Source organism: Zootermopsis nevadensis, unplaced genomic scaffold, assembly GCF_977971745.1.
Source record: "Zootermopsis nevadensis isolate Lab colony 2312 unplaced genomic scaffold, Znev_1.0 Znev_ptg000029l, whole genome shotgun sequence".
NCBI classification, from domain to species: domain Eukaryota; kingdom Metazoa; phylum Arthropoda; class Insecta; order Blattodea; family Termopsidae; genus Zootermopsis; species Zootermopsis nevadensis.
In genome coordinates this window covers 11,991,868-12,013,454 of record NW_028259161.1, presented here as the reverse complement: position 1 = coordinate 12,013,454, position 21,587 = coordinate 11,991,868, and the positions used below count along the sequence as shown (strand labels likewise).

The 21,587-nt window shown below is 36.1% G+C and overlaps 2 protein-coding genes across 4 annotated transcripts in view; one reads left to right on the top strand and one right to left on the bottom strand.

Annotated features, from left to right (window-relative positions):
- Positions 1-21,031, bottom strand: part of LOC110831440 (uncharacterized) — a 61,134-nt gene extending 40,103 nt beyond the window's left edge. For 2 of the 3 annotated variants that reach the window (XM_022067435.2, XM_087357942.1), the window contains exons 1-12: positions 20,850-21,031; positions 16,341-16,400; positions 15,011-15,171; positions 14,028-14,276; positions 11,698-11,888; positions 8,867-9,039; positions 7,287-7,518; positions 6,401-6,566; positions 5,066-5,323; positions 3,369-3,585; positions 491-2,149; positions 6-238 (exon numbers count right to left, since the gene is read on the bottom strand). In XM_022067435.2, coding sequence (XP_021923127.2) covers positions 6-238; positions 491-2,149; positions 3,369-3,585; positions 5,066-5,323; positions 6,401-6,566; positions 7,287-7,518; positions 8,867-9,039; positions 11,698-11,888; positions 14,028-14,276; positions 15,011-15,171; positions 16,341-16,400; positions 20,850-20,910 — 3,660 coding nt within the window. In that variant the 5' untranslated portion in view covers positions 20,911-21,031. The remainder of the gene's footprint in view (positions 1-5; positions 239-490; positions 2,150-3,368; positions 3,586-5,065; positions 5,324-6,400; positions 6,567-7,286; positions 7,519-8,866; positions 9,040-11,697; positions 11,889-14,027; positions 14,277-15,010; positions 15,172-16,340; positions 16,401-20,849) is intronic. The other variant, XM_087357941.1, reaches the window with a different exon arrangement.
- On the top strand, positions 8,848-20,504 carry LOC147872266 (transcription factor IIIB 90 kDa subunit-like). The gene is made up of 3 exons (XM_087357963.1): positions 8,848-8,967; positions 18,767-18,916; positions 19,220-20,504. Exons 1-3 carry the CDS (start codon positions 8,946-8,948, stop codon positions 19,222-19,224), a joined length of 177 nt encoding a protein of 58 aa, XP_087214089.1. The 5' UTR covers positions 8,848-8,945; the 3' UTR covers positions 19,225-20,504.
- Positions 21,032-21,587: the final 556 nt, after the last annotated feature.

Here is a 21,587-nt window from a genome sequence, read left to right as displayed (position 1 = left end):
CATACCTGTGCTGTGATGTAAATGCCATCATTGATTAGTGTACCTTTGGAGTTATCCTGTATCTTAGCAAAAAACTCCAACGTATGTGGTTTGGTCCCTCCAGTTTTATATTGTACAGTTGCTTTGGTACTCAGATAGTTTTTAGCCAAGTGTAAACTTCCATGGAATGTGCTAGTCAAGGGGTTTGATTTTATATCACCCAACAGGTCATATTTGTCTTCATTCATGTTAAAATTACCTGTGAATTTATAAAAATGAAATCATTATATTTGAACATATTACTTCCCAAAATTCACAACCCTTAAAAGGACCAGGTGCCAACCTGTCTTGTCTTAATCAAATGTAAGGCTTATAGATTATCAAAATTAACAGTCTTTTCATTTTATCTAATCTGATTTTCATCTCTTCAAAGAAAAAATCTTACAGACATCTTACTTGATAAAATGGCAAGAATACAATAATATACGATATGCTATGTGTTTTCCAGTACCTGAAACTGTAATAGGTTCCTTTGAGAGGCCTTTTATCACAAGGTCAGCGCTGTACTTAAAACCTTCATTATAATTCACTTTGCCAGTGATGTCTGCTATCAGCTGATTCCTGTATGACAGTGCAAAGAAGGGTTCATAACGACCACTATGTCCATTTCTAGTCCTTTTGAAACCTACCCTTGTTGTAATCAGTTCTTGATTATTAAGATCTATGACTGCATTTAGTGAGTTAACAGTATCGGAGTTCTCCACCTTTCCACTTGCAGTCATCTTGATGAAGGGTGTAACAATGCTTGCTTTAGCAGCCCAATTTGTCCAGTCTAATGAATACTGAGCTCTCAGCTTACGGTCAACTTTGGAACCAGGAGTGTCAAAATGGAACATCATATAGGTCCCACTCTTTCTTGTAGAGATTTTCTTTTGATGTCTGAAGATCAATTCATACACATTAAAAGTATCATTTTTGGTAATGTCTATGTGGATTCTGAATGGACCAGTAAGAGGAAAATAAGGTGCAGTGGGATGAAGAGAAGAATTGACATAAGTTAGTTGCATACATGACTTCATTCCAGTTAGGGAACTCATAAAATCCGTAGAGCACATTGTATAATTTTCCACAGTATCTTCTATACCTCTGCTTTCAACAAGCTGGTCACGATGCAGTACAAATAGCTGTGATGCAACATTCAACAACTCAACTTTCTTATGAGGAACATTTAGTCGTAAATCCACCAGATCTCCACCTTGAATTTTTACCTTCCCAGAGATATATGTATTTGTGTGCAATGTGCTGACAAGTCTGATACCTGCTTTAGTAACAGTTGCATCAACAGCCATGGTTCCTGTAAATTCAATAGCAGCACTAGGTGTCACACTGCCTTCTATATCAATTGAATTGAGTGTGAACAAGTGCTTCATGTTTGCATAACCATGTACCTTGAAGCCCACTGTAGCACTTCCATTAAGGGCCAAGTTTATGGGGAAACCAGTGCAGGTAGGAATTGTATATAATCCATCAACCAAGACTAAAGACTTGGTGAAGTCAATGTCTTTCTGCTGCATAATTCTCTTAATGATATCAGATGAAGTTGCATCACTTACACTGTCACTCATCTCCTTCAGTCCTTGAAGCTGTGTATAATGGAGCTCATTACCAAACACACGTGTGTACATAGATGCAGAAGGCTCTTTTTCCATCTTTCCCTTTGCATTAAATTGGTCTGCTAGTTTACTGATGCTATTTTCTACACTATCTGATTCACGTTTATCTTTGAGCTTCTTCAACATCTTGTTCATAGCATTGTCAGGTAAATATCCTTCAGGTCCAAACATATTCTCCACAATACTTTCAAAGCCTTCTGCACGTGCTCCAACTTCCAGAATGTTAACTGACTGCCCAAACAAATCAACGGTAAGATTTAAGGTTGCAGAACGAGGAAGATAGGATTGTGGTGTGAATATGACATTGCTCTCAACAGCAGCACCTGCATTAAGGGACTCAGAGAAAAAAGAACCCTCATAGTTTCGCGAGAACTTCCTAACATCGGTCTTGAATTTGTTCTGTAGAAAGTCACTTGATACCAATGCCCTGATACTCTGTTTCCAGTGGCTTGATGTTTCCTGCAGGTTGGTCAGATGTGTCCACACAAATGAAGCCACTGAAACAGAATAAAGCTTAATTACCCAAACTTACAGCAATTTAGACTTATCATTAGTCTGAATATTTGAAGAGCTAAATGAAAGTTCTGTGCAACATTTTGGAGTAAGTTGTAAACAAATTTAAAAATTTCACACACAACACAAAATAAATATTTAATATGCAGTTCAGAAAGCATTTTGTAAACAGTAAATGTTTCAATTGTTGCTTTGTCAGCACTATTAGATGTGAAACATATCTAAATCAAGAAGAAAAAAATTCAAAGATATCCTGGCAATTCATTTTTATTCATGTGAGATTTCAGGTCTTTACAGTAGTGACTATGAAGATGGCTGTCTTCTGGGATGTTGCACCATGTAGTCTGGTAGAAGTTTAATGAAGTTTCAGAGGCGCTTACTGCCTCCATCACCACAGCCCTAAAGCAAGGCAGGCATCTCACTGAAATGTTTTTGAACTTCTACCAGACTGCATGATGAAACAACCCAGAAGACATCCATATTTATTTTAATTCATAATCACAATAGTCTGTAAGATATTTCATATATCAGAATATAAATGTCCAAACCAGTAATGTTTATTTTTGTATATTCTGAGTTCTTAAGTTATGCTATATTAATATTTCACATGTTTTTTAGTACACATATCATGTTTACCTTTAATCATTGTTAGCAAACATGGCATATGCTTTCAGTTCTTTTCAAGACTAGTGAAACAGAGAGACTGGTGAGGATTAAAGATAACTAATGTGTTATAGAAGAAACTTATAGTATGCAGCTTCTTTTATTGTCACATTGTTGCATATGGATCTGTGTTATGTATGTTTTTTATTTTGTAGAGATGAAAATATTTCTGTGGCTGGAAAAGTAGGCATATTTTGATGTATGAACAAAATGTGAAATTTGAAGAGTACAGGTTATGTTCATAGACACTGTTCATTATCAGAAATAATATTTATAAAAACTCAAGCTGCTGTTCTCTGTGTAAACATTGTAAAGAAGGAAAAAGTATTATGATGTATTATAATTCTTAAACTACAGTACATTATTATTGTTCTGTTAAGTTTAATTTATTTACCATTCAAATTTCATATACATATTCATATATCAGATTATTTTAATATAGTAACTATTTTTATTAAGTTGATAGATACTTAAGGCCTTAATATTATACTTTATTTTTTGTCTATTAACCATTATAGACTTTCATTGTATGTCATTTACCTTGGTTGACGTCTTCACTGTACAGAGTGTCTTTGATATGGTGTATTATATGAGAGGATGGACATTGCATTACTGCCAGATATGCTGCAATTCTCAGTTCTGTGTCCTCATGTTTGTTGGTGTACAAGTCTAGGAAGTGGGATTGAGTAATTTCGGTGCATGGCAATCGACGGTATGCAGAAATGGCAGCCAGGCGTACTTCAATAGGATTCTCTTCCTGCCAAAATAAAAACTAGGTCATATGTTCTGGTACATTCTTGTTTTTTAAAAAAATTATCTTTAGAATAATAATATTATATTAACACCTATTTTTCAATGTTGTGAAATCTCTTTTAAATACTTTTAAATAGAAAATACATTTTAATCAAAGGTGTTACTGGCAACTATATTATATGTACCATATATTGTGATTTCTAAAAATTGTCATTAGAATGTAAATATACTGATACCTGTATTACTATCTAGTCTTAAAACATGAACTGAATTGTATACTGCAGACAAAATATGTGACATATCTGAAATATTTAAAAATGGACAAGAAGAATTTCAACAATGTTTAATTATAAATATCCAAAATGTTTAGACCATTCTGAGAGGATAGAAAAGAAAACACTGTAGAAATAATCAGCTACAGTCATAAACCAATACTTGATGTTTGTTCACATGTCACTGTTTATATTATAAGTGTTTATCAGACTACATATTATGGATGCGTGTGGTCATCTTCAGGTTATATGTGTCTATGTAGTTATTGCACTCATATTTTAAAGCAAAGAATTCCAGTCATTAATGTTTGTCAATTTATTTAAAATATTAAGTATTTGTGATAAAATGTTTTGATTACTAAAACTTAATGAACCTTATAAATTTTTTGTGGCACAGCTAAATAATGTGGTTTGGTGTAGAGGTGTTTATATCTGAGGGATGTCTCTTATTCTGTATTGATGTTGAGTGATGCTTAGAAAGTGAATTAACATCAAGTATCTGAAGAATACACACCAAGATGCTGCATTGCAGAATTGGTCATAAACTATGGTATATGTCCATGAAATATGAAGAGAAATTATGTTACATATTACTGATATTATCATAATTCAACTAGTGTAAATCTAAACAGTTGACTTAAGAAATTCTCAGTGTGGAAAAATAATCAGTTTTCTTCTACCCATGTGTCTGTGCGCTTTTGCACTATAAATACTTACTGTCGTCTGTTCCATTAAGAGATGTGTGCATGTATGCATCTATCCACACGGATGCACACGCAGTATATATGTATTTTACCTTATTATGCTTTTGTTTTAATAAAGTGTTTTAAGGGAGTGTAAAAATTTAATATGACACAAAGGGCACTGCCATAAAACATTTTATCCACAGTGTGAAGTTCTTGAGATATAATAAAGTGTGAATGCAGACTGAATAATAGAGGCTAAATGATAATTAAAAGTTTCTTTTAAATTTTAAACTTCAGTGTGGATAAGAATTAATTAAAATGTCTGGTGAGAATCTCCATATTCAATAACAAATAGGCTGAACTACTTAAAATTCGACATCTTTGAAGGAAATTTAACATTGACTTTTTATGCATAATAGGCAAGTATATTCATGTTCTTGTATTTGGTATCATATTTTATTCAGTTACACACCATATGATATTCGATGATCATTAATCCCCAAAAATAGCAATTTATTTTAATTACCTGAATGCATTTTCTGAGTATGTTACTAGAGCCAGTGAAAACACCTGCATTACCAATGGCTTTCAGAGCAAGTGTAATCAGCTGCTGTTTGGCTGGATCAGTAGACTGACAGTTAGACCCCAGAATACCCTCAATCTTCCTCATGATCTCCCTTATTTGGTCCATCTCTATACAGTTACTGTTTGTCTGACAGTAGCTGTGGACTAGTGCAGAGATGCTCAGAAGTGCTTTAGCACTTGGACCTCTATCCAACAAAGGCTGAAATATTATAAGCAGTGCTACATAATGATGGGGAATTTAGAGTTAGGTTTGTTCAGTTTAACATATAAACCCAGCCAGTATGCCCAAGTGAAAAATTCAAACCAAGATCAAAGTACAGTTGAACTTCTCAAATCACAAATATTGTATAGAGAAAATCATGGTTCACATTGTACCAGACATATAATAACATATTGTAGCTACTATAATTTTCGATAACTCAGAATATATAATGTTAATGGCATAAAAGTAGAATTCACTGTTCACTAAGTTTAGTAAACTCTAGTATACTGGCTATTCATAACTTTCAACATTCTAAGTAATCAATTAAAAATAAAATATAATTTAACCTTAATTTGGCAGTGTTATTTCCTTCCTGGAGTGAACTCATAACTTTGTATTCTTGAGTTAAGTGAAGGCATTTCCTCTATAACTGATGCAATGGTTATACCATCATCCAGAGGCTAGAGCTTCATTTGTAATAACAAAAAGTACATAGTTAATATGAAGCTGGTATGAAGATAGGAGAGACTTTTTATGCTATATATTATCCTTGTACTTCTATGTAAATGCAGAGTGTTTCTGAAATATATGACACCACTTTTGATGGGAGAGAGTTCTATGCACAAGAACAATGAAGAATGTCTTTGTAAACATGGCTACTTGGATGTTTTGTTTTTCAGTTATAGCCCATCTTATTTTGGAAGAAGAAAGGTGAAAAATGAAGTGTGAACCTATCCACAAGAAAGTTTTATATTACTAATTCCAGTGTTACAGATTATTGTTTTAACAACAAAAGGCCTGACTAGAATTAACTTGCATATGTCTTCACCCTTTGTTGCAGTTCCACTACACCATCTGCTATAGCATAAACAGTACTTTCAAGATGGCCCCTGCAATAAAAATCCAGTAGCTTTTAGTCAAGTGATCTTGCAGGCCATAGGGCCATAGCTAAAAAATATAACATCCAAGGATCCATGTTTACTGGTTTGTTTGTCTTTGTGTACAGAACATGCCCATAAGTGGTGCTGTATATTTCAGAAACACACTGTATATTTTAATAAGGTTATGTCATACCAAAACTGATGACATCATATTGAGCATGGGTTTCTTCTCGAATGCAAGTGAAGTGAGCCATGAGTCCATCTGAACAGAAGTTATTTCACCAGTTTTGAAGAGATGTATCAATATTTTGATTCCATCAGCCGTTCTAATGTGTGGCATTGCATCCAGAAGGAACGTCCTGCCACAAAATAATTGTAAAATTAAGTAAAAGTAAATACAGAGAGCTGTGTATATTATTTCAGTATATTGTATAAGTACAGCTATTCAGTAAGTTTGCCATTATATTTTTAGTTCTTTAATTACTGTGAACTTGTGTCTTAACTAGCAGATAAGCACAAATAGCCACATCAGCTAATGTACCTACATAAACCAGCACTGCTACTTATTCCTAACATCATACTATTCAAACTTGTGTGTCTTTATTTTTGCCACATCCCACCCAATGCTACTGTACTGTGCTGATCAACTGAACTTTATTACATTCACTGAATTAACACATTAGCTCCCAAGTGATTTTTGCTGTGTAAATTTTGTCCTATGACCCCTGACCTTCACTCTACTCTTGTAAAAAAAATTCTGAACTCTTGCTGTTCAAGCCATGTGATACTCCAGTGGCTCTCATGATCTAAATGCATCTTTCCTGTCCCGGCTGTGGTGTTAGAAGACATTAGTTCACTCTATGAAGATTGAGCCTCTAACAACTGTTACCCACTGGTGTCTTTCATGGTACTGAGAATCAATGTGTTTGAGGAAAATCCTTGTAAGTTTATACATGACCTTCAGCTTTGTGCATACAGCTGCAGCATTTGACATATAAGCATAACACTTTCAACCTCTGTGCAAGCAAGGTCATGTGTTTTCTAACAGTAATATAGCTCTAATACCTTTTCTTTTTTACCTCATTTGTTTGTCAGTGGCATGGTTGAACACATTTTCAAGTTCATTGTAGTTCAGAGATGAGAGAGCAACTACTAAGTGTGAGAACAGAGCAGGAACGTCACTCTCAACACCATTTTCAGTTTTTCTGACTAGCTGCTCAAGTAGTTCTACCACAGTATCCTCTTGGTCTACTTTATAACTTGCACCCACATGTTCATACAGTAAGGTTGTGCGTCGTTTAGGTGCTGCACCTGGCATAAAAGAAAGGAGACAGTAGTAAATTTACGAACATACCCATAGGAAAGTAATGGAAAGACTGTATATAATATACTCAGTGATCCTTAATTAAGGTTTTGTGCATACTCTACTAGTTCTTTTTTCATTTATTTTACACACATTATATAATTTGACTCTAGACTAATTTTAGAGGGTTTTGCATTTAAAGATCACCTGAAAAATATACTGTTGAAATACCAAAATGGCTGAGTTGCAGTGTTGAATGCTTAACTAAATTGCTGGGGGTGGATATCTTATGGCCATACCACATTACATGGATGGTCAAAGAACTGTGTCCTGCTCAAGTCATAATTTATTTGTTGCTTGAAATTGTAACATTGTTACATATTAATATTGTTATGTATTATCTTTTTTGGGAAGAACTCATTACTTAGTACAGATACTTTCTACATTAAATTTGTTGTACGTATCCTGACAGTTTCACACAATCACTGTTTGTTGACTGTTGTCTTATAAACAATATTTCATACATAATTTATAGGAATGTATGTCATCTACATTCATATAAAATGTCATATTCATAGCTCCAGTGGTTTATTAGGTTTCAGTGTGAAGTAGATAAACAATATTTTATACATAACCTATAGGAATGTTAATAATCTGTCTTGATACAAAATTTAATATTTGTATCTTCAGTGAACCATTAATTATACTGTCAAATCAAGAAGCTAAATTAACAGTTTTACACAGCTGTCATGTTGTTGGTTTACACTCCACAAAAACTTCCCTCAACAAAATTTACTTATTTTTTGAACATTTATTACTATGCATCGTTTCAGGGCCATGTTTTAATTGGCACTAATGTCACTCCCTACCATAAGTTCATGTGTCTGCTATGTTATTATACTAATTAATTGAAATTAAAAGGTACAAAATTGGGATGCCCTCCAGTGGCGTAACATTCATCAAAATCCACAGAAATTTGTCACTTGTTGAAAGACTACACAGGACACACACATGCACACACACACAGTATGATGGTCTAATAAGTCTATCTTTTTTCCTTGAGAAATAAGATGCAATCATGCTTAAATGAACATCGAGTTTACTCTGACAGTTAGCTGTCAGTTTGTAAAATTTGTGCACATGAGTAGGATCAATACTAGTATACAAGCGATCTACTACGTAAGCCTCAAAGCAAATAAATGGGACATACAGAAAGGGTTAGTTCGCTTTTTCAGAGGCATCATAGACAAAATTATTGGAGGAATAGTGCAACTATGAAAATCATATAAGTCAATGGGAAACAGAATTTGCAAGAAGGCATTTTGTTCATTCCAGAACTGGTCTGGAGCACCTTACCAACAGTTTGTGATGCCTCTCCACTGTGTGATGTCCTGTAAGCCAACACCTGATTCACCATAGTCACTGCACCACCGTCATGCTTAGAAAATGGTTGGAAGGTATGAATCTCATTATTAGTTGCTTTCTGAAGGATACCATCTCGAATAACCTGACTGCCGTGCTGTTGGCTCCTTCAAGCAAATGAATAAAACCATGAAATTTTAGCTTTTTACAGTGGTAAATATTGAGGTTCTGGTATTCTGTGTTGTAACACTGAATAACTTTGTGGGTAATTACAACAGTTTGAAGGAACCTGCTGCATCTATCCTTCAGTAGACTTAACCATATAAAAATAAGAAAAGTATGTATGCATAATACAGAATTATTGTCAGAAGGACAATTACTGAGTGAACTAAATATGGAAAACTGACCATGCAGTATATGTTGAAATTAACAAGTCTAAAATTTTTACAGTGACATTTTCATTAAGCTTCATGTACAGAAATTGAAAACTCATCTTATTATTATTGTTATTATATATAATTATATGAAAACACGAACGTATAGAAATTATTCTAAAATGTGATTAGTTTAATGAATAAGAAGACATTCTGGCTAGAACTCATAAAGCCTACCTTCTTACTGTACAGAGTTCCAGTCTTGTTAATGTATTGTTAATGTTATATTTAGGCAATGGAAATATATAATTCAACGAGAAAATATGAATTAGTTTCAGGATTCATGTGTTGAGATTGGGGTTCTGGTGCAGTGCACGGGGAATGTTTACTATCAAGTGGACTAGAGGGTTGTTATTGGTGGGAAGTAGGACACTCCGGAGAGTTACACTACTACACACAGACTGAAAACATCAAGCAGTTAAGAGTAGCATATAGAGAGTGCACCTGTGTGGAATGAATGCTTTCAGGATGGTTAGTAGTAACTCGTCACTCACCGTGAAATCTTGCGTACACGCGTGTATCAAATTCCTAGCAGGGATTTTCTCCTGGTCTGTGGACAGTTGTTTTGTCTACATTTACCTCTAGGCCTATTTCCTTGCTAGCCCATAGGAGATTTTCCACATTCTTGGTTATGGTACCCACACCATCCCCGACATACTGACATCATCAGCATAAGCAAGTACCTGGTGCAGACAGTTTGAGCCCTTCTGATTCCCTCTGACCTTCCTGATGACATGTTCCAGAGCAAATTTAAAAAGCATTGAGCATAAAGCATCCCCTGTTTTAGGCCATTGTGCACTGGGAATGGATCTGACAGATGGTTAGATATCTGAACTCTACTAAATACCCTAACCGTACACATCTTCATTGACCTAACAAGTTTCTTTAGTATTCAAAACTCCATAAAAATGCCATACAGTACACCTTTCTGAGTCAGATGCCTTCCTAAAGTCCATGTATAGTTGGTGTACTGACCCATTATACTCCCACTTTTTCTGTAATATTTATCGAATGCAAAATATCTGATCAATGGTTGACCTATTATCATGGAATCCACATTGATCTTCCCTGATAGTTTCATTAATAAACATGCCAGAAGAATATTCGATCAAATTTTGTAAGACATTGACAAAAGAGAGATACCTTGGAAGTTACTGCACTCGATTTTAACTTTTTTTGTGAATAGGGACAACAGTTGATTCTTTCCACTGTTGTGGTAGTACTTCCTGGTTCCAAATTGAGACCATAAGCTTATGCAACTCTGAGTGCAGTGTCCTACCACCTGCATGGATTAGTTCTGCTGGAATTGAGTCGATACCTGGAGATTTATAATGTTTTAATTTTCCAAAGGCAATTTCAACTTCAGTAAGGCTCGGTTCTGGCATGACTTTATATCATACTGCAGGTAATTAAACTAAACAGAATTATAGGGCATATAGCATGTGGTAAATATCTTCAGCTGAAAACATTTTAGGACATAAAAAATTGATGTAAATATTTTATTATGCTGGTCTTTGAGTAAAAATGTATGGATACTAAGAAGATGGCTATCTTCTGGGATGTTGCGCCATGTATTCTGGTAGAAATATACCAACGTTTTGGAGGTGCTTGCTGCCTCTATCATCAGTGAGATGAGCATAATCACCCTGGCGATGGAGGCAGCAAGCACCTCTGAAATGTTTTAAACTTTTACAAGAATGCGTGGCACAACATTCTAGAAGACAGCCATTTTCATCCATAAGGCCATGAAAACCTGAAACGTCACTGATAATAGTCAAAACATTTAATATAATTTTGAGGTCTGTGTTTTGTTGGTGATTTGGTACTTAAGATACAATGAAAGTCATGTAAACCTGATTTGCACTGCATATTTCAGTGTCCCACCTTTATTTTCTCAGTACCCAGGTCTTATAATTAGATTTATAAGTACCTTTTGCTATAATGTTATTTATTCTTATTATTTTTGTGTGTTATCATTGGCAAGCCAGGACTTCTGCTTATGCTACAAGATTGTAGTTTTATTTCCATATCCCTTTTGTGGCCTGAGATAAGGTATCCCAAATTTTTTATCAGGCCATGGTGGTGACCACTCACCCGCATCTAGTGCCGAGGTCAAGAATGAGTAGGAGCTATACCTCTGCTCCCTTGAAATGCCTGCATAGGCATGTAGCGGGACGCTTTACTTACTAAATTTTTATATTCTGAACCTATACAATAATTGTTCTGTGTGACAGTATTACCACATAATTATCTTGTCTTCTTCCTCTTCTAGCATTATTTCCATTTTATGCAGGTGAACGGATGGAAAGTTCCCATTGTCTTTCATGTTCTTCATATTTATATGCTATGAAATTATAAAGAGACTTGATGTGAAATTAAATTTTTACTTACTTCATGAGGGGCAGTGACTGTGCAGCTGATGATGACATGTATGGTGTAGACTGCAGAGACAGGAAATGGTCCATTCGATGTGAACAAGCAAGAAAATTTTTCATTTTCCCAATAAGAAGGACTGGTCTATATAACTCATCTTCTTTTAGGACCACATCATATCTGGTTTCACAGGTGCCAGTAATGTCTGTCTGCAGAAATAACTCGGTTTGAATATAACTACAATTTACAGAACTGGAAATCAATGTAGAAGCTAATTACTATCCTACAACATTTTAATATTAATTATTTTCTGAAGGAAAAGTGGTACTACATCTTGTTCCTCGAAGATCACCATTTGTAGCATCTGGTGTAGTTATGATTTACTCCAACAACTTGTTACTATACCTTGCTCTTTATGAATAAGTTTGTTTAAATATGGTATTATAAATTATAATTAAAATATGAACCTAAAATTATGTGTAAGGACTGATAAGCTATTAAGATGTGCTGTTTTACTTTAGTAAAGCAAAGTAAAAAAGTAAAGCTTTCCCGGAAATGGCTGTCTTCTGAGTTTTTGCGCTGTATAGTCTGGTAGAAATTAACTGACATTTCACAGGTCCTTGCTGCCTCCATCATCAGGGCTGTTCTGCTGTCCTGATATAAGCTATGTAGGCACTTGAAGGCAAAATCCTCTGCCCCTGTCATCCAGTCCATAGTCAGACACTACCCCAGCTCCTCAACTTTATTTATAGGCCTAAATGAGTTCTATTTCTTTTATTAAACATTTACTGAATTAGAACACATTGCCAAGTTACAGAGCTTTTATCACATAAATATATCTCTTTGTATCTTGTTGCATATACTTTTTGTTTGAAGAATATGCTGTAAATGTCATATATGTACACAACAGCTTACATGGCTGTACTGTAGGTCACATCAGTGACAACAAAAATAAGATATTTTTTGATTGTTATGCTGATGTTGATGTTACGTTTACATCACATTACATAAAGAATGTTTCTGCTGATGGATTAATCATATATCTATATGCTTTTGATTATTTTTGTGTTACTGAATTTGAAAATGTTAACATTTTAAAAAATTTAATGGCAAATATAATTGTATTGTACTGGATTATTAAGGTCACTATCAAACACTGACTAGCCAGGCTTTAAAAACAGACAAAGGAAAATACAAATCAAATTTATCCAGTAGGTCAGTAGAGCCAAAGAATTTCATAGTTTAATTTACTGGACAAAGAATATATACGAAGTGTGTGACACTAAAGTTCCCGGAATGTCCCCTTCAAAAATTGTATTTAATTACTCATACACAAATTGTTGTTGCAACCTTTGAAGTAGCCTACATGCACACCAATACACTTTTACAATGCTAAAAACATTTCTGGAACTCCTCTTCGGGAATGCTTATCATGCCATCGTGTGTCCCGGAATGCCAGCAATGTTTGAAAATCTGTGGCCCTTTAAAGTGGTCTTCGATTTTGTGAATACCCATAAGTCGCACGGGGCCAATTCTGGCGAATATGGTGGACTGTCTAATTTCTTTATCGATTTTTTTGCCAAAAACTCCCGGACACCGAGTGCGTCATGACCAGGGGCATTGCTGTGATGTAAGATCCAAGCATAAGGCAAAAGTTCAGGTCTTCTCGGACGAACAGCCCCAAGTAACTTTTCCTGTATTTCCAAATCACTCTTAATTGTCTGTTAGTGCCAAATAATTTTCGTACTTTTTCACATCTTCATCTATCCGATGGGTTTTCGGATATCCACTTCTATCATCACCTTTCACATCTTCCCGACCCTCCTTAAACCTTTTATGCCACTCAGATTACTCAATTTTTTCACACAGCACCAGCACCATACACCTCTGTTAACATCTGCAGAGTTTCACTCACGCATTTGCCTAACTTAGCAACAAACTTTATGTTAATGTGTTGCTCCAACAACCTATAACCTATTTTTCCGCCGGGACGAAAACACACTTTTGTGACTCATCCACTGCTTTTCTACTACTGTCTTATCTGCTTCATCAACACATGGACATGTTGTAACATGTCACTGATTAGTTATTGCTCACTCCCTACTCAATGTGGGCATTCCGGGAACTTTATTGTCACACCTCTTACACAGTACTGTTCCAGTTTGAAACTAGTAAATTTTGTATAAAAGAACTGGTTTTCAGAGTAACTGCTAATTTAGGGTACAAATGTGTGCAAAAGTAGGACTGTGTTAACAAGGATAAAAGTAAACTCTGTGACAGGAAATGAACATCACGTAGCTTAGCGCATATGTTCTGCATACCTTGAATTGCATTTTACTTAACCTCACCTCATGATGCTTCTCTCTTGCGGAAGATAGATCATGCATGGTGTTTTGGAATGCTGTCAGGATACCCCTCTTCACATTGAGAACCCACACTGGGTCATCACCTGGACACAGTTCATTCACTGCCCCATCTTGAAATGAGAAGTGAAGGGAGTTTTCCTGTAGTGCAGCAGAGAATTGTGCTGCTCTTTCAACACTACTTTGAATGCCTGCATTTGTGAGGTCAGAGTCTGCCAACTGCACATTTTCCAACTGTAAAAACAGACATTCTGTTATACATACTTTTGGTAGGTATTTCACTGCTTCTAATTCTTCTATACCAGTAGAGCACGATGGAGCCTTTATTTCACTAGGGAAGTTTGTACGTGAATTTAATTTTCCAGTAATTAAACAAACAGACTATGTAATCCAGATAATGATTATTTCAATGAATGATGACCCATTTCTGATGAAAAATATGGATAACTACATGTATGAAAGGGTGGTAAATGTGTAGGATCAATAAAAATTCATTACTTTCTCATTTTGAATAAGTATGAAAATTGACAGAGAATTGTGTTAATGGATGTGAAGATTGTTTTAGACAGAACAAAGGACAAGAGATGTATCATATTGTCATGAAATTAGACAAGACAAATCACAGTTACGTTACAAATAAAATAATAGATTATGTAAGAAATTTGGTTTGAATAATTTTGACAAACAGTGTTCTGTGTGTAGAATGTTTCCTTTAATTGAAAACAATTACCATTTAAAAATTATTATAGGTTTATGTATAAAACAGTGTCTGACTGTAAAAAATTTAACTTTAAAGCTTTTTTGAACTATGTGTCACATCTTACTCATTAATCCCAAAATTAAGTTCAGCCAGAAACCCATAGTACAGGTCTTTGAGTCTCTTTTCATGTACATAAAAGGTTAAACCATTCTCCCTTCATTTTTAGATTGTTTCCACTTTGTAAACTAGTAAAACACTCACAAATTACCTGGAGGACAAAGTCACACTCAGACACTACATGAAAACTTGCAGTGGCTGAAAGATGGAGCTGAGACTTTTCCGTGATGATCCCTCGAACAGATGTTAAGGTATTTGCTGTGTAGTCATATACATATGTTGTTCCTGGTACATATCTGAATTTCTTGCTACCTACAAAAAGTATAAAATAATTCTGAACTATCCAGTGGTATCTTTTCCAAAGAAATATTTCCAGTGAATATAAAACACAAGTGTAGAACTTAAGACAGGCTTTCCATTTCATCCTATTTAATACAGATGTTACATTATGGCAGTGGCAACAGGTAAAAACTTTGTCCCACTACGTGCCTTACAGGCACTTGGGGTGAGTGGAGGTATAGCTCCTCTCTTTCTTGACCTCGGCACTAGATGGGGTGAGTGGTCAGCATCACGCCCTGGCCGGCTTTACCCCCGGAACCCATTGTAGAGGAGGCTGGGTGGGCCCCAGAGCCGGTCTGGACGCAGAGGATAGAGGAAAAATCCTCTGCCCCCGTCGGGGATCGAACCCCGGTCGTCCAGCCCGTAGCTAGTCACTATACTGACTGAGCTATGCCGGCTCATAGTGGCGACAGGTAGACATTATTTATTTTACATTTTAATAAGATTTTATGAAAAAAAATAATATAGTAGAATCTTGATATATCACTCCTAGTTGTACCCCAGATTTGAGTGTACAATAGATATGAATATGTTCCTTGAGATGGTTATGTTTAATTTTATAGCAATTGATCTGATATATGTTATCTAGAAGATTGTGCTGCCACTTTGTGTTGTAATGTTATGTGCAGGGAAATATTTGGAATGTCAGACTGACAGTGAACATGTGAAATTTGAGGTTCTCACAGCACTGAAGTTGTCAGTGTTGTTATTCTGGGTTGTGATGCCATGTGGACTTCTTGTCAGTTATCAATTAACCACTTCAATCCTGAAGATGGAGATGATGTGCTGTGATATTGATCTTCCTTCACTGTCAGCCAGTATATTAATGTAGTATAGACGTGTTTATTTTAAATGTATGAACAATGTATTCAAATGTGTAGGAATGAAATATTTATTGTACGGATGTCTAAATTCTGACAATACAGAGATTATTAGCTAATGCATTGCCTACTGACACAAAATACTTTCACTAACACATTCAGTTCCAAAGGGAAGGAGACATATTTACTGGATTAGATGTATATACAAAACTGTTCTGCTAAAGTTTTTTCTATACGATTTTTATATTTTATGCAATTCATACTTTTATTAGCAGTAAAATTGATTGTTGCTTGTATAGGTAAAGATAAGATTATAATTACCTTTGCAATATCCAGCACATTGATACCTTCCTACAGTTTTGTAAGGTACAGGATCTGTAACTAATAAACAGTCACAAATAGTAAATATTCTATTCTTCTTCTATGGCACAACAGCCCAAAGTCGGGTCTTGGCCTCTTCCCATGTGGGAGATTTCTTTGTCTTTGAAGCATGCATTTATGAGTAGTGAGTGACAAGCCCACTGCCTCTGCACAATTTATACTCAATCTTGATTTGTCTGCTAGTAGTGAATCAGGAGTGACTTGGGTGAGAAATGGCCGCTGAATTTTGCTTATGCTCGTAAGGTTCTTTTACATGCTGTAAATCTACGACATGGGACCACCAACTTTACTTCCCCTCTGAAGTAAGTTGTTCTATGGATTTTTATCACCCTTAAAAATCCAACATCCGGCAGGTTTGAACCCGCGAACCTTGGGTCCAGTGGCGAGCATGCTAACCACTAGTCCACTGAGGGCGACTAAATATTCTATTCTACCTGAAGTAATTGTACTCTGTAGTGCTGAAGTAGTTTATTAACAAAATACCCCATTACAGCAAACTTTAATAAACCTTAGAGATTTACCAAAATATACTAAAGGCCAATTTTTTACGCCCCTTTGAGACAATTACGGCCTTTGGGCCACTTACGCCCTTTCGGTCAGTTAGACCCTTCAGATCACTTAAGCCCTTTGAGTCCATTCGGCCATTTAGGCTCTTTGGGCCAATGAAACCCATCAGGACCTCAGAGCTTAAAGCCTAACCTAACATAACCTCCCATAACCTAACCCAACCAAACCTAACCTAACGTAACCCAACTTACCCAAACCCTTGGACTGAAGTTGTCGTGGCCTTGACAATACCATGACCTTCCTGAGAACTCAGTATATCATAACTATGTACAACCAGAAACCTAAGGTTCGGCAGATATAAGCGTTTGAAAAAATTCAAAACCTCTAACCCGGAAGCCATTGGGCTGATATTGTAGTGACCTTGACATGACCTTGACCTATCCGTCACCTCAAGTCATGAATATGGTCAACCATATGCATACATTTCGGAAGAAATAAGCTTTCGGGAAATTTAATTTTGAATGACCTTGAAATTTTCAAAGGAATCTAATATGTAATTCATTGGGCTGAAACGGTCGTGACCTTGACATGACCTCGACGTATCTGTCACCTCAAGTTGTCCTTAATACGCACATACGAACGATTAGACGAGGGCTCATATTCTCCATAATTTCACCACATATTTTAATAATTAAAGTCCTGTGTTAAATTAATAAGGTTGATTGTAATAGTTTTCCTTTAGGTACCCCCAAAGGAAGAAGTCGTAGAGGTTTTTGTCTGGGCTATTCGGTGGCCACTTCTGTTCACACTCATGGCAAGCAGGATACCTTTGCAAAATCACACGTGGACCGAAACTGTTTTGCAGGAAGTCCAATGCGTGTATGGTGTAGCCTCATCTCGTATGAACCGCTAGCCGTTCGTATTTCGGAAGTTCAAGGACAGAACGGTGTTCATCCTGAACACGTAGTCCATAAAAGACAAATGTCTAACAATATTGCTGTTTTCAGAAATCAAAAGGGATTTAACTAATCTTCCCGGATAGTTTTTTGGACCCACAGCAGTTGCTAAGTATTTAAATTAAAAGCACCAATCAACTCTATAAAAATAAGTCTAATAAGCATAATATCAAAATACAAACCCAAATAATTCCACCATTGGTTATACACGGAGAAACACGTATTTGTTGATGAAGTCTAACACATGTTGCCAACAATTACCAATTGTAACGGAACAGTACACAACCTCGACGCTATATAGTCTGAGATACTGATAAAAACGTCTTTAAATACACTATAAATAATAATAAAGTATATAATTACTCTACTGTCTACAAAATAATTTTATGGATCGCATATAAAAACTGTTGCTTACATTTATAGAATATTTTATCAATTTCTTCTTCGCATCTGTCGGTCTCAGATAAAAGAACGAGTTTGCTTAAACTACGGCAGCAATATAAAGGAGAAGAGGTTCTTCGATACATACAAGTGCAGGTGTGAGGCACAAGAGGCCCTGGACCGTCGTCCACTCGTCCATTTCCTTCGCCGCCAATGGACTCGAGTCATAAAATGTTAGTGCCCACGTTCGAAACGAATCGAGACGACAATCTTTCAAATTTTAAACACATAGTTGGTTTGTCCTCAAATATAGCCTTATTGTTAAAACGCGATTACTCGTTCTGCATTACGTATTGACGTATACAAATGGAAGTAAAAAGGCTTCCACTTTGATGTTTTCGTACCCAAGTCCAATAGACTGTATGCAGACATACGCCATGAACGCTTCTTACCAACATCACCCGGTTCATACAACGTAACTTGAACCATCACACACACACATACGAGTAATTATTGTTACAGATCCGTGTTTGTATATCTTGAGGTTTGCTAACCGACTCGAGTTTGGCGACAAAACTCACGAGGTATCAATGACGGCCTTGCGACTGGTACAGAGGATGAAGAGGGATTCGATACATACAGGTCGAAGACCGTCGGGACTTTGTGGCGCCGGTAAGCTCGATGCCTGTGTTCAGTTTTTAATTTTATATTCCATCTGTAAATTGTGTTGTCCAGTACTTTGGTCTGTAAGAATAACATGTGAAAGTAACGTTTGACAAACAAATTTTATCGTCTTACATTTGGGTCACATTCTGTATTTATCGATAATAATAATACTTAATGTTGGCGCCGATAATACTAATTACCACCAATATTATTTAAATCACGAATTTTATAAGAAAACCATATATTTTCATGCGCAAAAAAGAAGTGGTGATACCAGATTCTCATATGTTAATCGTCTGTTTATAACAGGCTAATTGAGTTTGGAGAAACACCATCAAGCTCACTGACATTGGATGAATTCATGACAGTAGATTTGGAAGAAGAACAGGATCCACCTTCGTTCAAAGCTGCCCGCAAGAAAGACAGAGAACGGTTACAAAAAGTAAGTTACGAGCCGGTGTTTTCAGTAAAGGTGAAATTACTATGACAAAACACGAAATCACAGGCTTCTGGACTGAATGCAGATAAAGTGAATTGATGATTATAAGTGGTGGTGAGGAATGAAGTAGCTCTGGCATATTATGTGAGATGGTGGAATGATGAGGCTGAGAAAACTATTGTCAGTAATGGAAAGATTTTAAGCTGTTACCCTTATGAATATAACCCGTGAATGGGGACCGCTAAATCACAACATTTGAATGAAAATAAACTTTATAATAAGTAAAAGTAAGTTCAGACAGGAGATCACTAATTTATTATTTTTGTGTAATTTGTCAGTTTCAATCTTCAAGACGTGTAGTGAAAGACTGATTTAATTTAGCCAGCAGTCGAGTTAACCGTTCAGAGGTAAAGAGACACGCGTAATTGAAATTTTAAATGAATGTGAAGTTCTGAGAAGAATTTCTAATATCTTTGTTCCTTCAAATGCTTAAATTAGTAGGAGATTTGTAGATACATAATTTTATAATTTTTGTCCACACCAAAGTTTCCTGTGCCTACCAGCATAGACAGAAACAGAAAGCTAAATATAGATTTAGTTTGGTTATAATATTCGTTTGCTTTCACCAATTCAGGATTCTGCGTTAAATACTGCCACAGGTACTTACATCTCAGAAGTTCACATAGCCACTATGTTCGTGTTACTTTTCTTTTCGTGTCCAGTACACACCATTCAGTACATGGGTTCGATCGGGACCGCGACATTTAACGCTCCTGCTGTGACCCCCTTTTTGCGAGTGGAGTAATTGTTGGGATGCCACAGAGAAACCGGAGGAGAACTCCGTGATGCCTAGACCACGGCTTTGCCCAACACAAGTTATAAATCTGAGCACCGCCGGGAATCAAACCCGGGACCCCAGTATCACAAGCCCAGCATTCTAACCGATAGACCACCGTGGCGGTGTTGGTGTTACTGATAGTAGGGAATTAGAAAGTGCAAAGATGTGGTAGCCTTCACTAGCATGATGTTCGTGCTGTGTTTCATGAAAATCCACGTACAGATTTGAAACTTGCATGTACCCATACATGATGATAACAAAAATCCTGTATACCTTGACAAGTATTTGGGATATAAAAAAGTATTGTTGCTTCCTCATTGATCTGAATCCACATTCGTTATTCAGAATCAATTAATAATTTGCACCATTAGCATCTGCATGATTTATAACTGAACAACCTTTGTCATTTACTTTAGTATTTTAATCCGTAAAACAAATACTTTTTAAATACATGGAGTGGGCCAGATTTAGTGGTGGGCTCTTGTGAACACGTTAATGAACTAACTGGTTCCATAAAAGACGAGCAGTTTGTTGACGAACTGAGCATTCTATCGTCTTGTCAAGGACTCGTCTCCACGGAATTAATTGTTTCTCCTATTATTACAATGTTAACTTTTCCGTCAAATGCACAAAATTAACAAAAGAAGGAATAAAATACTTACCGGCGGCAACTAATGAGACAGTGGCTGCCAAAATAACCGCCATTACCACAACACATTTCATGGTTCAGATTTAGTTAACACAGATACTGGGTCGACTAACACAAAACACGTAAGTACATAACATCAGTGACTGTTAAATAACTATTAGCACACGCAGCTATCACGAACCCGACATATGAGTGAGATTCCCCGCTCGGGCGCCGCTGTTATATATGAGACGCGTGATTTTATATATATATATCAGAGGAAGGAAGGCCTTGTTAACTTCCAGAAGTGTACGCACATCTCATAATATCTTAACCGCAACACTAATTTACCTTCTAAATGCTACCATTAAAACTGACAATCAATGGATAGCACGAAAGAGTGGCCGCGTTAGCCAATGGCTTCGTAACAACATCCATGACTTTGTGTACCGGTAAAGAATAATCCAGCAACCGGATTTTTGTATCCTCCACTAGAGATGCATAGATTATGGTGTTTTAGACTGTGATATCATTGTAGTAATGTAGGTGGTTACAATAAAAATAGTAGAAGTAGTCCCTGAACGAACATGATCACAAGGGTTACTGACTATACAATTGTTTCGGACAAATCTACTTCAGCCATCTTCAAGGTCGAAGACAGATTAAGGTTTCTGGGTTGTGTCATCATGTTGTTAAGTAGGTAGTTACCAAAGCGAAGGAGGAGGCAGAAAGTACCTCTGAAACGTCGGTAAACTTCTACCAGACTCTACCT